This window comes from Zeus faber (genome assembly GCF_960531495.2).
Source record: "Zeus faber genome assembly, chromosome: 12".
Taxonomy (NCBI): domain Eukaryota; kingdom Metazoa; phylum Chordata; class Actinopteri; order Zeiformes; family Zeidae; genus Zeus; species Zeus faber.
Genome location: NC_137196.1, coordinates 13,993,524 through 14,006,050, shown reverse-complemented (window position 1 = coordinate 14,006,050; position 12,527 = coordinate 13,993,524). Strand labels below are relative to the sequence as shown.

Sequence of the window (12,527 nt, the reverse complement as noted above, 5' to 3'; positions counted from 1 at the left end):
ATCAGTGGATGGCCTAGTCCACGAAAATGCATTGTTTCTCCATGTATATACTCTATGCATATGTATATATTTTATGTTATCACTCCCTACTTACATTTTAAGTGCAGTATTTACACGTTTCCACCTGTATTTTAGTTTATCTTCATTCATTGTCTTCGCTATTATTATGATATTGTTTTCCACTTACATTGGCTATATCAACATATGTTTCCCATCCAATAAAGCCCTTTGAATTGAAAAGAGAGAGAGAGTGAGAGAGAGAAAGAGAGAGAGAGAGTTCAGGATCAGAGATATCACCATGGAGCTCTTTGCACTTTTCTGGAATTGTGTGTGTGTGTGTGTGTGTGTGTGTGTTTTTGTCCCTGATGTGATCCTGGCTCTCGCACAGGAACCACTTCTGAAGGTTTGGTGCTGAGACAGAGCGGCCGCGCCCCGTCGCACTTCAAAGCTGTCCCCAAACATATACCAGCACTTGTCAGCCTCTCCTCTTTTTTTCATTTTTCCGCTCCCTGTACGCCTCTAAACACGACGAGTGTAAAGAAAAAAGGAGGAGCCAGATGCCCCCAGGCCAGGTTTTTACACCCTCTGTTCTGATCACACTGGTCTTCAAAGGCCGTGCCGCTGAATCTGTGAAAAGCATGATGTGGTAAAACTAATGTTGAAAGAGGCAGTTGGTGGGAGAAAATGAGTGAATGAGAGAGAAAGAGAGTGGTTTGGCGGGGTGTACATCCCAGAGGAGCTGAACGGAGGAGGGAAGTTCATTTGGGCCGAAGCCCCTTCTCTCACACTCTCCATGCATACAAAATGAATGACACGCTCCGAAGAAGGAGAATTTTAAATCACTGCCTTGATTTTCAAACGAAGGTCCAGTGTGTGTGTGTGTGTGTGTGTGTGTGTGTGTGTGTGTGGTGGGTGTTTGGGGGGGTGGGGGGGCAGAGAGGGAGAGAGAGAGAGAGAGAGAGAGAGACATGGAGACTAATGGAGAGAGACCAATGGAAAAGGGTAAGATGGAGACTAAATAGAGAGAGGGGGAGAGATTGAGAAAGATGGAGAACGACGGAGAGAGGGGGAGACGGCGAGATATCGACACTGATGAAAAGAGAGAGGGGTGGATGGAGACCGGCGCGGGCGGGGGGGGGGGGGGGACGGAGAGATGGACACCGATGGAGACGGTGAGATGGAGAGATCACGACTGATGGAGAGAGCGCGAGCGATGGAGGCATGAGACGGACGGAGAGGGTGAGACGGAGAGCGACGAGAGAGGAGAGAGAGAGAGAGAGAGAGAGAGACATGGGGTCTGATGGAGAAAGAGAGAGCAGGACAGATGGAGAGAGAGAGAGAGATATTGATACAATGAGACCGAAGGGGGGAGAGGGATGAGAATGACGGCGAGAGGTAGAGATACAGAGAGAGCGCGAGAGAGAGAGAGAGAGAAGGCGATGGAGAGAGCGACGGAGAGGGAGATGTGGGGGTCAGGGAGCCTCCAGCTCCGGGGCTACAAGGTGTCCCGCAGCCCTCTCATGGTGCAGACATCACAGGGGGAGATTGCGCAGATCAAAGCGCATCGTCTGCTCGGGGTCTGGTCCGGCTTTATCCCTCATTTGGAAGTCCATCTGATCCGCCGACGATACCCCGGCCTCGTTTCCAATCCGAAAACCTAAATGCATCAAAAACTTCCCGGCGCCCGGCGTCCGCGTTTCCTCCACACACACACACACAAAAAAAAAGGACGTGCAAGAATCGCCCCGTCCTTACTAACCGGGCCGTAAATATTGGATGAGGATTCATTATAGCGGCGAGGGATCCCTGCGTCGTGAACGTCGAGTCTCGATATTTGGCTCAAGCCCACAGCCGGGCGTGCGCTGCGTGCAACACGGCGTCTCCTTGTGGAGGCCGAGGCCCCACACACTGTTGCAGCAGGACGTGAAGCATTCCCGATCCTGTGTGTCTTTGTGTGCGTGGTTGAAAGATACACACGTGTATGTATTTGTGTATGTGAATGAATGGTTCAGTTCATTGTTTTTCTATTGTCTGCTACGGACGTGCACCGTAGGAGCCCCTACGCTAGAGGAAGGGCTGCCAGCGGATCCCCCTTTTCCGGGAAGGGAATGCTGTGATATTGTCGGAAAATTGCAAAATGCAACCCTAAGGCTCTAGTTTGCAGGAAATTGTGTTTTCGGGCGTTCGAAATAAGAATAAGAATAAGAATCTACGTGCGCGCCGCCACCGACCTCCACCCCTTCCGCGGAGCGGAGATGATTCAGTCAGATGGTTGTTGAGACGATGTCGCTGGTTCAAGACTCGTCTTTCTTTTCCATCCAACTCCTGTTCCTTCCATCAGATGATTGGAGGACATTCGGCGGCTCAGAGAGATGTCGTTAGATCAGAACTCTGGTGTTCCAGGACTTGGAGGTTTGGATTCCAGGTGAGCCTTTGAAAGGAGGGGGAGGGGGAGGTGGGGATTCGGGCCCTCAAAGCCTCCGGGAGGGCCCGAGGGCCCGTGGTGCTGGGGGATTTTCCGAGCGAGAGCCGTGTGCGGATGAGGGTTTGAAACACGTCGGAGTTGACAGCTGTTGTGGACAGCAGCTGTAGAGATGTGCAAATTAGTGGTGCATGCATCTAGAAGAGGAAAATAAAGTTTCAGAAAATTGTGTAAACATCAACTACAATCCCATATGGTGCTCCAGGAGTCAATTCTGAGGTGTTTCAAAATCTCAGCCCTACAATTATCTCTCAGCATCATTGCTGAGAGATAAATCATCAAAAATCTCTGAGCATCATTGCTCCCAGAGATTGGGTGGGGACAATTCCCCCTTCCCCACCCAGATGCACTGCAGCTGGATTTGGTTGTTGTTGCCATTCGGCCACCGGGTGGAGGGGGAGTCATGTTGGCCAGGGATCTTTGGATGTGTTACTGGTCCACGATTACAACACAATGTCCCCTTCACGCTTTCAGAAACGCCCTCAGGGTGCCGCCTGAAACCTCGGGTCCTTGCCTCTTTGAGCCACTGAGTCTAACAAAGCTCGGCCCTCTCCACCAATCATCTGATCCAAGGAACAGGACTTGGGATGAGAAAACCGCGACTTGAACCTGTGACAGCGTCGCTGGTCGGCGGCCTCTGAACCATCACACCAAAGAGTCCTGCTGGAACGCAGCTTCTCTGAGATTATCTTCACTGGCTTCGCTTGACATGCGGGTGACTACTAAAGGAAAACCACCTCATATAACATGTGTTCATCAACATACACAAAGTGGCGTGCACAGAGCATTTTTAGGGACAGGGGCAAAATCAGAAATAGGTCATTCTCCCCTCTGGCAGCTCTAGATTGCAGGAAATGGTGTCTCGGGTGTTCAAAATGATGTACGTTTCTTCAGCTCTCTGAAAAAAAAGCCCCTTTTCTGATTTTCACTCCTGCCCCTAAAATGCTCTGTGCACAACACTGGACAATAGCCATTGGAGACATAATCCATTATTTTTGTGAACCAGCACCATTCATTGTATGCATTACAATCCATATTAAGGCCTTTAAGCATATTGAGGCTTATCAGCTGGAGAACAACCATCATGTCCAACAGTGTCAAGACTGAATGTAAGGTCATAATGTTATGTTTTCTCCCCCATAGTTTTACATTTGTGTATTCCTTCAGGTTATTTCCACTTTCCCTCCTTGCTTTACCTCTGTACTTTTAGGCAGGCTTTTCTTTTTACCAATCAATGCTTCATGAAATAACAGCTTTAACTACAGGGCTGTAGTTACAAGCAATACCAATGGGGGGGGGCACCATTCACCAATATCTGAAGCTCATAAAGCAAACTTCTCATTTTCCAGCAACACACCCTGTGTAACCCAAGAAACCAAAATACAAAACATTACAACAAAACTTTAAAGTACATTCAGTGGCCATTTATTTTTCTGTAACCAGAAAAATAGAAAAAGTAAAACAAAAACATTCATAACTGCTTAAGTGTAATTTATCATGCTTGCACATGTACAGTACACATTTATTGATATAAACTTGAACATACTGCCACAATATATTTACAAAAATAACAGTAAAACTGCACTCTCCACATCATCTTAAACATTCATAAAAATAAAGCTTTCTCTGGTGCGTTTCCTGATAACGCCTTTATTTACAGTGAGACGGAGATGAGTCCTGTCCAGTTACAGTATACCAGTCCATCTAACCGAGGCCATGTTGATTCCATGTAGGGAAATAGTTGAATTTCAGGCTTGTGGGACCTTTCAGACTCATAAATTGTGGAAGAAGACTAAAAAGAATAAATGGAGGTGATGGGTCTTTCCAAATATGCCAAAAATGTTTTGACATTTGAAAATAAAGGGAGCCCTTCAAAAACAATAAATTCCAATTGTTTCTCACCCGTTGTGATTTAAATCATCTCACCTCGACTACCGAATTTTGTAAATGACAAGATGCATTTATATGGTATGGTTCGTTTTGCACAGAGAAATCAATCCATTAAGTGGGCCCCAACTCAAAAACAAGGCTTGTTCAATGTTACAAATGCTGTGACGACATCCTTGATTGAGTCAGTTTAAATTACGTCCCTTATTTTAGACTACATTCATATTTTTACTTCAATGTGATTTCAGTTCTGATGGATCGAATATTGTCAGCGGTAGGAGTAGCGTAAGTTACAATGTGCTTCATGAATTTAGTGTCCTTGGATGGAATTTAAACCGACTGAGACAAGGTGAAATTTAGTCATTTTGTATTCACTCATATTTCATCAGCATACCGAAAATATGAAATAAGTAATACATTTGGAAAGTCATTGTTTTGTGGAACAAAGACCTAAAAATGTTTTTGTGTAGCCGGGGCAAGAAAAAGGCACAAAAGGGCATCTACCAAGAGTAATAAGGGTGAAATGGCCCCATTTTGAGTGACGTGTGGTTTTGCTACTGAAATATGAAATGCTGCGAGGAATATTTCCATTCCAATACCAAATATTGCGAAAAAGGCCATTCCAAGAGGGGTGATGATGACTTGGTAGGGATAACGCTACAAAGGTGTGACATGGCACTGCATAGGAAAAAAAAAAAAAAAAAGAAGCAGCAGCAAAATACATAAACTACGTAAAGCACGACAATCAAGCCCTAATCAGAAGAGGTCCTCAGGGCAAAGACGCCACTGCACCTCTTCGTACGTTTACGTCCCTCTGCTCACACACGAGCATGCATCTGTGTGTGACAGTTTGTGCGTGTATATATCTGATCAGTGTTCAAACAAAATAACAGTTCCATTCAGACAGCTGATCCTCGGCTGCAGGAGCTCGGCGGCCGGCCCGCGCTCCAGCTCTTTGGTTTCCAAGCCTTTATAGTGCATCGGTCAGGGGGGGGGCCGCTCTGGGGCTCGAGGCTCGGTCTGGAACTCCTGGATCGCCGGCCTTCAAAAACCTGAGCTGCTCCCACCAAAACCTGCAGTCCGGGTGATGCATTCCTCCTCTGACTCCGTCAGGCTCTCTTCTCTGCAGGGGTCTGGGCGGAGAAGAAACGGTGAAGAGGAGAAAAGGTAAAAAATAAAAAGATATATATCATACATCAAGGATAAGATAGATGCCAAACACGACTGCACTAAAAACCTTATAAAAATAGGAGTTACATATCATTCACATCATATATACACTACTCACAAAATGTTAGGGATATTCGGCTTTTGGGTGAAATTTCAGGATGAACCTAAAATGCACTATAACCTTTACAGGTGAACTTAATTTGACCTTCTCTAAACTTTTGAATGCACATGTCCAACTGTTCAATGTTTCAGTACTTTTTGCACAACTTGCTGTTCTCTAACAAGGAGCTGAACGGCAAAATTCACAACAGGTGTTTGATCCATGAATCGACCAATACATTTCCTGTTTCAATTAGAATTGGTATTTAAACAGTCCTCTTCATCATGCTGTTTACATTTTAACATCATGAGACCAAGACAACACCTAACAACTGATCAACAGTACCTCGCCATTGGGAGGCTTCAAACAGGATGTTCTCAGAGGGAAGTGGCCACTGAGCATAGAGTGTCACAGAGTGTCATCAGCAGGTTGCAACAGAGATACAGAGACACTGGAAGAGTCACAGAAAGGCAGAGAAGTGGACGTCCTTTGGCCACATCTCACACTGATGACCGCTTCATTGTGAACAGTGCCCTGCGGAACCTGTTGATGAATGCCACTCAACTCCAGCCACATTTAAGGGAGGTGAGAGGTACCCAAGTGTCACGTCAGACCATTTGAAACCGTTGACATCAGTGTGGTCTGCGTGCTAGACCACCTGCAAGGCTACCTGACCACACCACCAGGCACAGCCATCATCGTCTTTCATGGGCCAGGGAGCATTTTACGCTGGACGAGGGACCAGTGGCCTCAGTGCTGTTCTCTGATGAAAGTCGATTCACTTTGGGCAGAAATGATGGCCGCCAACCATGTTGGAGACGTCAAGGAGAGCCCGATGCATCAGCTACTGGTGTCACCAGACGAGCCTTTGGTGGTGGTGGTGTTACAGTGTGGGCAGGTGTGTCTAGTCAATACAGACTGCCCTACACTTTGTGAATGGTACAGTGACAAGCCCATACTACCTGAATAACATCATTAATCCAGTCATTGTGCCCCTGCATGAACAACACAGGCCTCATTTCATCTTCAATGACGACAATGCTCCAGCTCATGGAGGTCGCATCATTAAGGAGCGGCTGCTGGAGACTGGGGCACCTCAAATGGAGTGACCTGCACTTTCTCCAGACCTGAATCCCATAGAAAACCTATGGGATCAGCTGAGTTGCCGTGTAGAGGCTGGTCACTCTGTACTCCAGAACCTCAATGACCTGAGGGCCGCCCTTCAAGAAGAGTGGGGGGCCAGGCCTCAGCAGACAATAAGTTGACTTGTGAACAGCATGAGACGTCGTTGTCAAGCTGTAATTGATGCTCAAGGGCACATGACAAGTTATTGAGACATTGACTTTTTTTGTTGTGGTAAACCCACCACTGTTGTTGGCTTTTGTTTCAATAAATTGTTTGAGATGAGGAAATCACCATTGCATGCTTCTACTTAAATGCCCTACTGTCATGATATAATATCACTCTAGCGTGAACTTTTTACATTTTCCATAAATTTCACCCAAAAGCCAAATATCCCAAACTTTTTGTGAGTAGTATGTATGTGTGTGCTATAAATTTCAGTTTTGACCGTAATGGCCTGGGACTGTTCAGTTAAAAACGGCCTATTGTGTGATTTATCTGGAGGAGGGAGGACTCAGAGATGTGTGACCTTCCCTGTCTACACGCACACGCACACACACACACACACACACACACACACAGGCGTATACATAGGAGTTCTGGGTGTGCTGTATGCATGACATATACTCAACATACTGTATCTTTTTAGAGTTTGCTATTTTTCAACCCAGCCACATTCAAAGTACTTGGTGCGGTCCAATGGGACAAACGTTTTAAACCTGAATCAAATGTTAAATCTCCTTTTTAACAGGAAGGAGCAGATGTTCTTAATAAATTTGTGGAATAGGTTTAGAATATTCAATTTTATTTGAAACTACTTTTTACAATGTCCTAAGTACATCCAAACTGGCCACAGCAGATCGCCTGTGGGAAACGGCACAACTTCCTGTTTCTAGTCTCGTTAGCGTGGATACAGCTAAAATAGCTGGTTTGCAATTGTTAATAAAAGCATGAAAAAACGGACAGAAATTTGAGTTTGCTACTATTTTCTTGCTTTGCTACAACATTAAGAGTGCGACTACAATGTCAGTTTGACGTTTTCAAAAAACGGGAAACAAAAAGATAAACAGTTATACATAATAGGAGACCTTGTTGGAAAAATAGCAAACCCATCCTTTAAATGAAGGAGATACAGAGCGGTGATTAGGAACAGTAGCAGTGAAATTCAAGTCAACACGGAAAACCCACAAAACAATCATGAACATCATGAGCCACTGCAAACAAGCATTTTAAAAAGCATCACTGGATCTCCTCTTAGGTTTGGACAACTGCTATAAAGTCTAAAGTACTGAAATGAAATTAAAACACTTAGGTTTGTAGTCCAAATAAATTAAATCTATATTATACCATGTAATTGAGCCGATGTTTTTATCCAAATTTCATCCAGAGTATTTCTTTGAACAGTTGAGGGAGTCTCATTTTAAAGCCACTGGGTGGCAGTATACACTTTCCAATCGAGGGACGAAGGATGAACCTCGGCTTTAAAGGGGACCTATAAAGGGGACCTATAAAGGGGACCTATTATGGGAGGAAAAAAAAGTGCTTATGCACATACATTTGGGTCTCTGAAGGGCCTACTAACACACAAACTGTGAAATAAGACAATCCAGTCAGTTTTGGTTTCTTTCTGCCTCGGTCATAAAACATGTGATTCTACAACGCGTTTGGATTTGCGATCCCTTCCTACATCACATGTGGCTGAAGAATAACAAGCACCGGCGCCAACTGCCCGGTTCCGGCACACCAGCACAAATCTTATAAAAGAGGAATTAATACAAATTGTCCGTGAATAAACTGCAGACGAGCGAAATGTAAGTATTTAAGGAAGTTCAACTTTAAATACGTTTGTAAAAAAAAAAAAAAAATAAGTATGCGGTAGGTTGATGGTAGGCTGCAGCGCATGGTCTGAAAATAAAAAAAATATATATATATAAATTGTTTGTTTTTAATGTAGATATATTTTTTTAATTTCCGAAGGGTACGAATTGAATAAAACAAAAGTAATCCCTGCGCGGGTTCCCCCACAAGCTTGGAGCACGGTAACGAAAGTCGGAACAGACTTTTAAGTGAGGCCTGAATGTGAATATGACTGAAGATTCAGCAACTGGATTGCTTATTTCTCGTCTCAAATTTGTTCAGAAACAGATTTTGGTGGACTGATGAGGTGAAATTGGCGAAAGTTTAGAGACTTTATACAACGGAATCCGAAACTCACGCTCAGACCCCGTTAGCTCAGGAACGAGGCGCCACAACATCACAGCAGAGTGGCCAGAATGCATAATTTGCCTGGTATTTTCAGCAAAACAATTCAAAAACATGTTTGAGGGACCTCAGAGACCTATATTAGCTTGTTGAAAAGGAGCATAATAAGTCGCCTTTAACCGAGAATTTGTTTCATAGATTAGAAAATATCCCAATATAAAATTGCTTATATGGCCCAGCTCTAGTACATGGGAGCACACAATCACACACACACACACACACACACACACACACACACACACACACACACACACACACACACACACACACACACCCATAATGCACTAGAGCGTCTGGACTCGGAAGCAAAGTGGTGAGAGCAGAGAGCGGGTTAATGAATCTTGGATCTTGAGTGGGATCAGTGGGTCTTCATATTGAAGCACCGCTCAAGGATCCAGCACATCTGCCTACGGCGCAACAGGCCTCCAGGGGCCAGCGTACGTGTTTTCCTACCTGGGAATGGTTTACGGGGCGGGGGGGAGAGCTCAGGGTCCGGAAGACGGGGAGAGGAAGGGGGGGAGGGTTGGGGTTAACGACGCTGAGCATCTATACCTGCCGGGCTGAGAACCAGGGCCTGGAGGATGTCAGAGAGAGAGATGATGCCCTCGATGCTGGAGTGCTCATCCACCACCACCAGCCGATGGACCTAGCGCGCACGCACACGCACACACACACACACACACACACACACACACACACACACACACACACACACACACACACACACATTAACAGCGCCACATCCCCTCAGTGGAAGGGCTATTTTTGGTCTAGGTGTTGAGTGTTGGTGTGCGTGTCGGGGCCTCCAGTCCTACTTCGGCTTTCACTATCCTGTCCACTATGGTTTCCAGTGTTTCCAGCTTATGGCACTTCATGACTCCTTCAAAGTACTGGGAGCGATGCTTCAGGGCCTGGGTCACCGAAATGTCCAGATTGTTGTACGTCTTCTCAGCAGCCAAGTTCTACAGACACTGGCATTTTAATTTAGTTGCTAACACAACATTTGCGAACTAAAGGCATTTCAGAAATATTCCCAAGTCTCCGGAAATGATAAAAAGATAACTTACTATGACATCAAACTTGGAGTAAATGTCCACAACTTTGCCTGCAAGTAGATAATACAGTAGAGCTCAATAAATGAGTGTGCTTGGTACTATTCCATAGAACACAGCGTGACGCTGTGTCTCGCGTCCATACACTACCTGTTTCCACCACAGGGAGGGCAGAAACCCTCCTCTCCACAAAGATGTTGAGGGCTTTGATAATGGGGGTGTTCGGGTGGATGAAGGCTATATCGTTGTATGTACCGATCCCCAGTTCCCCAAGGGTCTGCTTCATGAAAGCTGGCTTTGGCATTTCACACACCTGTGGAACACACGCACGGTGGGAGGAGGGCTGTGTTATCGGGCTGGGTATAGTTTAAAAAATGACGGTACCAGTACCAATAACAGTACCCATTAAGTGATAGTGATACCTATAGAGTACTTCATTCCATTCCTTTTTTTTTTCCTACTATACACACCATGTGAATGGAAGCATTCAGTTGCGAAAAATGCCACCACTCCTCCCCATACAAATTAAGTTTACGCAAATATATTTTTTAAATGTTCAAATTATTGAAATATTTATGAAATAAGTGTACAAAACTGTACAATTAAGTATTTGGGCAGCGTAAGTGTAAACAAATAGACAGTACTGAAGCAATGATTACAGCGGAAAGGAAAACCTCTTTCACTGTCACGTGGACACTTGACTGTTGTTTTAAGACAGACTTGAAGAATTGTGAACCTATCCATCCTCCATCCATCCATTGCATTAAATCCAAAACGCTTGTGGTGATTGGCTGGCTTGTAGCTGCTGCAGTAGTTGGCCAATCACACACTGCATTAAATCGAAAAAACGCTTGCTGCGATTGGCTGTGAGCAAAAAACATACAAATAGTCTTTTTCTTTTTAGGTCTGGGTATAAAAAGGATGGAATTCAGTATGGTTTGACTGGAGAAGATTCAATACTTCTTTATATTGGGTTATTTCGGTCGATACCTTAAATATATTGAGTACCAATAACCAGGCCTAGGGCGTGAGTGATTTTTGAGGTAGTTCTTTCCACTGAACACTGGGGGGCACTATATACCTTGGAGAAAAAAAGGAACGGATGACGGATGTCTGGCACAAGTTAAATAGTGTCATTAACTTTTACAGCATTATAATGATATGCAACCCGAAACAGCCAGTCGACCGTGGCGTTGCACTCACAAAGAGCTGCAGAAACTTGAGGATCCTCTTGTGTGTGAGAATGTAAAGTGCATTCCCCGTAACAGGGTCAATGACAGGCAGTCGGTGAATTTTATTCTTGATGAGGGTGTATACTGCATCAAACAGGCTGCAAACACAAGAGAACAAATAAAAAAAAATAAAAAAAATCAGATGTGGACGGCGAAAAGCTGCATGATTGCTAAGTGCCCCACACACACACACACCCTTTTTAAACGTCTAGATTCATTAATTATTAATGGACAAAGGTTGTACCTTGCATCGGGTGATATGTTCACGAGGGGCTTGAATGTCGCCTGCAGGTAAACCTCTACGGGGAAAGGAAATAAGCGGTGAGTTTAACAGAGTGTCTAAATGACATGCCATTTGAAACGTTGTAGGTTTAGGCTGAGACAATAAATGTGCTGCTCACCTCTCCAGGTCTCAAGTTTATGCTCCTCCAACTCATATATTTGGACCTGGAAACCATGATTGATGTCAGTAAATAAAACACAGGAATAAAATAGAAATTCATCACGGTGGGAAAACAGACATCGAGGCCGACATACCATCGGTGATTTGTAGTATCTGTGTAGTATGATGATGAAATCTGTGATTGTCAGCATTCCTGAAACATAGGATACAAAAGCCCTCAATACATCACATGTAAAAATGCATTAAATATACACCGATCAGCCACAACATTAAAACCACTGACAGGCGGAGTGAATAACATTGGTCACCTTGTTTCAATGGCCCCTGTCAAGATATAGGATATATTATGCCTTGGGCACACTACACGACTTTCAAAGTCGTTGTAGATGGCTGTACTGTTCACACCACACAACTTTCTGACAGGGGCTCACACATTACAACATCTTTCACCAGGAGGAATCCCAGACGAGTCTGTGGGGTCTCCAAACTAGGTTTTGTCACAAAAACACGCATGAGAAGGGACACGGAAAATGACACGATACCATGCCCGGGACAGCATTATTTATCTCTTATTAGATACTTCATCACTGTAAATTAAGTAAGTAATTCTAGAAGAAATATATAAAAAACCTAGAGAAAAAAGGTAAAATAGTTTTGTGTGTTTCCGTCTACTGCTCCAGTACACTCCCGTCTCTCTCCCCACCCCAAATTGTGATAGCTGGACGACTGGGTCAGAGCATCTCCAAAACTATTTTGTGTCCGCACTACAGGAACTAGGAACAATCGTAGTTCTTAGAACTCTGTTTTGAGATTTCTT

The 12,527-nt window shown here is 44.5% G+C and overlaps 2 protein-coding genes across 7 annotated transcripts in view; one reads left to right on the top strand and one right to left on the bottom strand.

Moving 5' to 3' along the window:
• Positions 1 to 12,527, top strand: part of vps4b (vacuolar protein sorting 4 homolog B) — a 376,929-nt gene that overhangs the window by 53,776 nt on the left and 310,626 nt on the right. The gene's annotated exons all lie outside the window — the stretch shown is intronic.
• The window catches only part of LOC307238403 (5'-AMP-activated protein kinase subunit gamma-1-like), a gene marked incomplete at both ends in the record, with an annotated part of 38,072 nt that continues 29,436 nt past the window's right edge, over positions 3,892 to 12,527 (bottom strand). For 4 of the 6 annotated variants that reach the window (XM_080011358.1, XM_080011361.1, XM_080011360.1 and 1 more), the window contains 8 exons: positions 3,892 to 5,502; positions 9,576 to 9,669; positions 9,839 to 9,985; positions 10,091 to 10,128; positions 10,226 to 10,388; positions 11,279 to 11,405; positions 11,552 to 11,606; positions 11,709 to 11,903. In XM_080011358.1, the coding sequence (XP_079867484.1) occupies positions 5,414 to 5,502; positions 9,576 to 9,669; positions 9,839 to 9,985; positions 10,091 to 10,128; positions 10,226 to 10,388; positions 11,279 to 11,405; positions 11,552 to 11,606; positions 11,709 to 11,903 (908 nt within the window). Of the gene's footprint in view, positions 5,503 to 9,552; positions 9,670 to 9,838; positions 9,986 to 10,090; positions 10,129 to 10,225; positions 10,389 to 11,278; positions 11,406 to 11,551; positions 11,607 to 11,708; positions 11,904 to 12,527 lie in introns of those variants that run through there. The other 2 variants (XM_080011359.1, XM_080011363.1) reach the window with 2 other exon arrangements.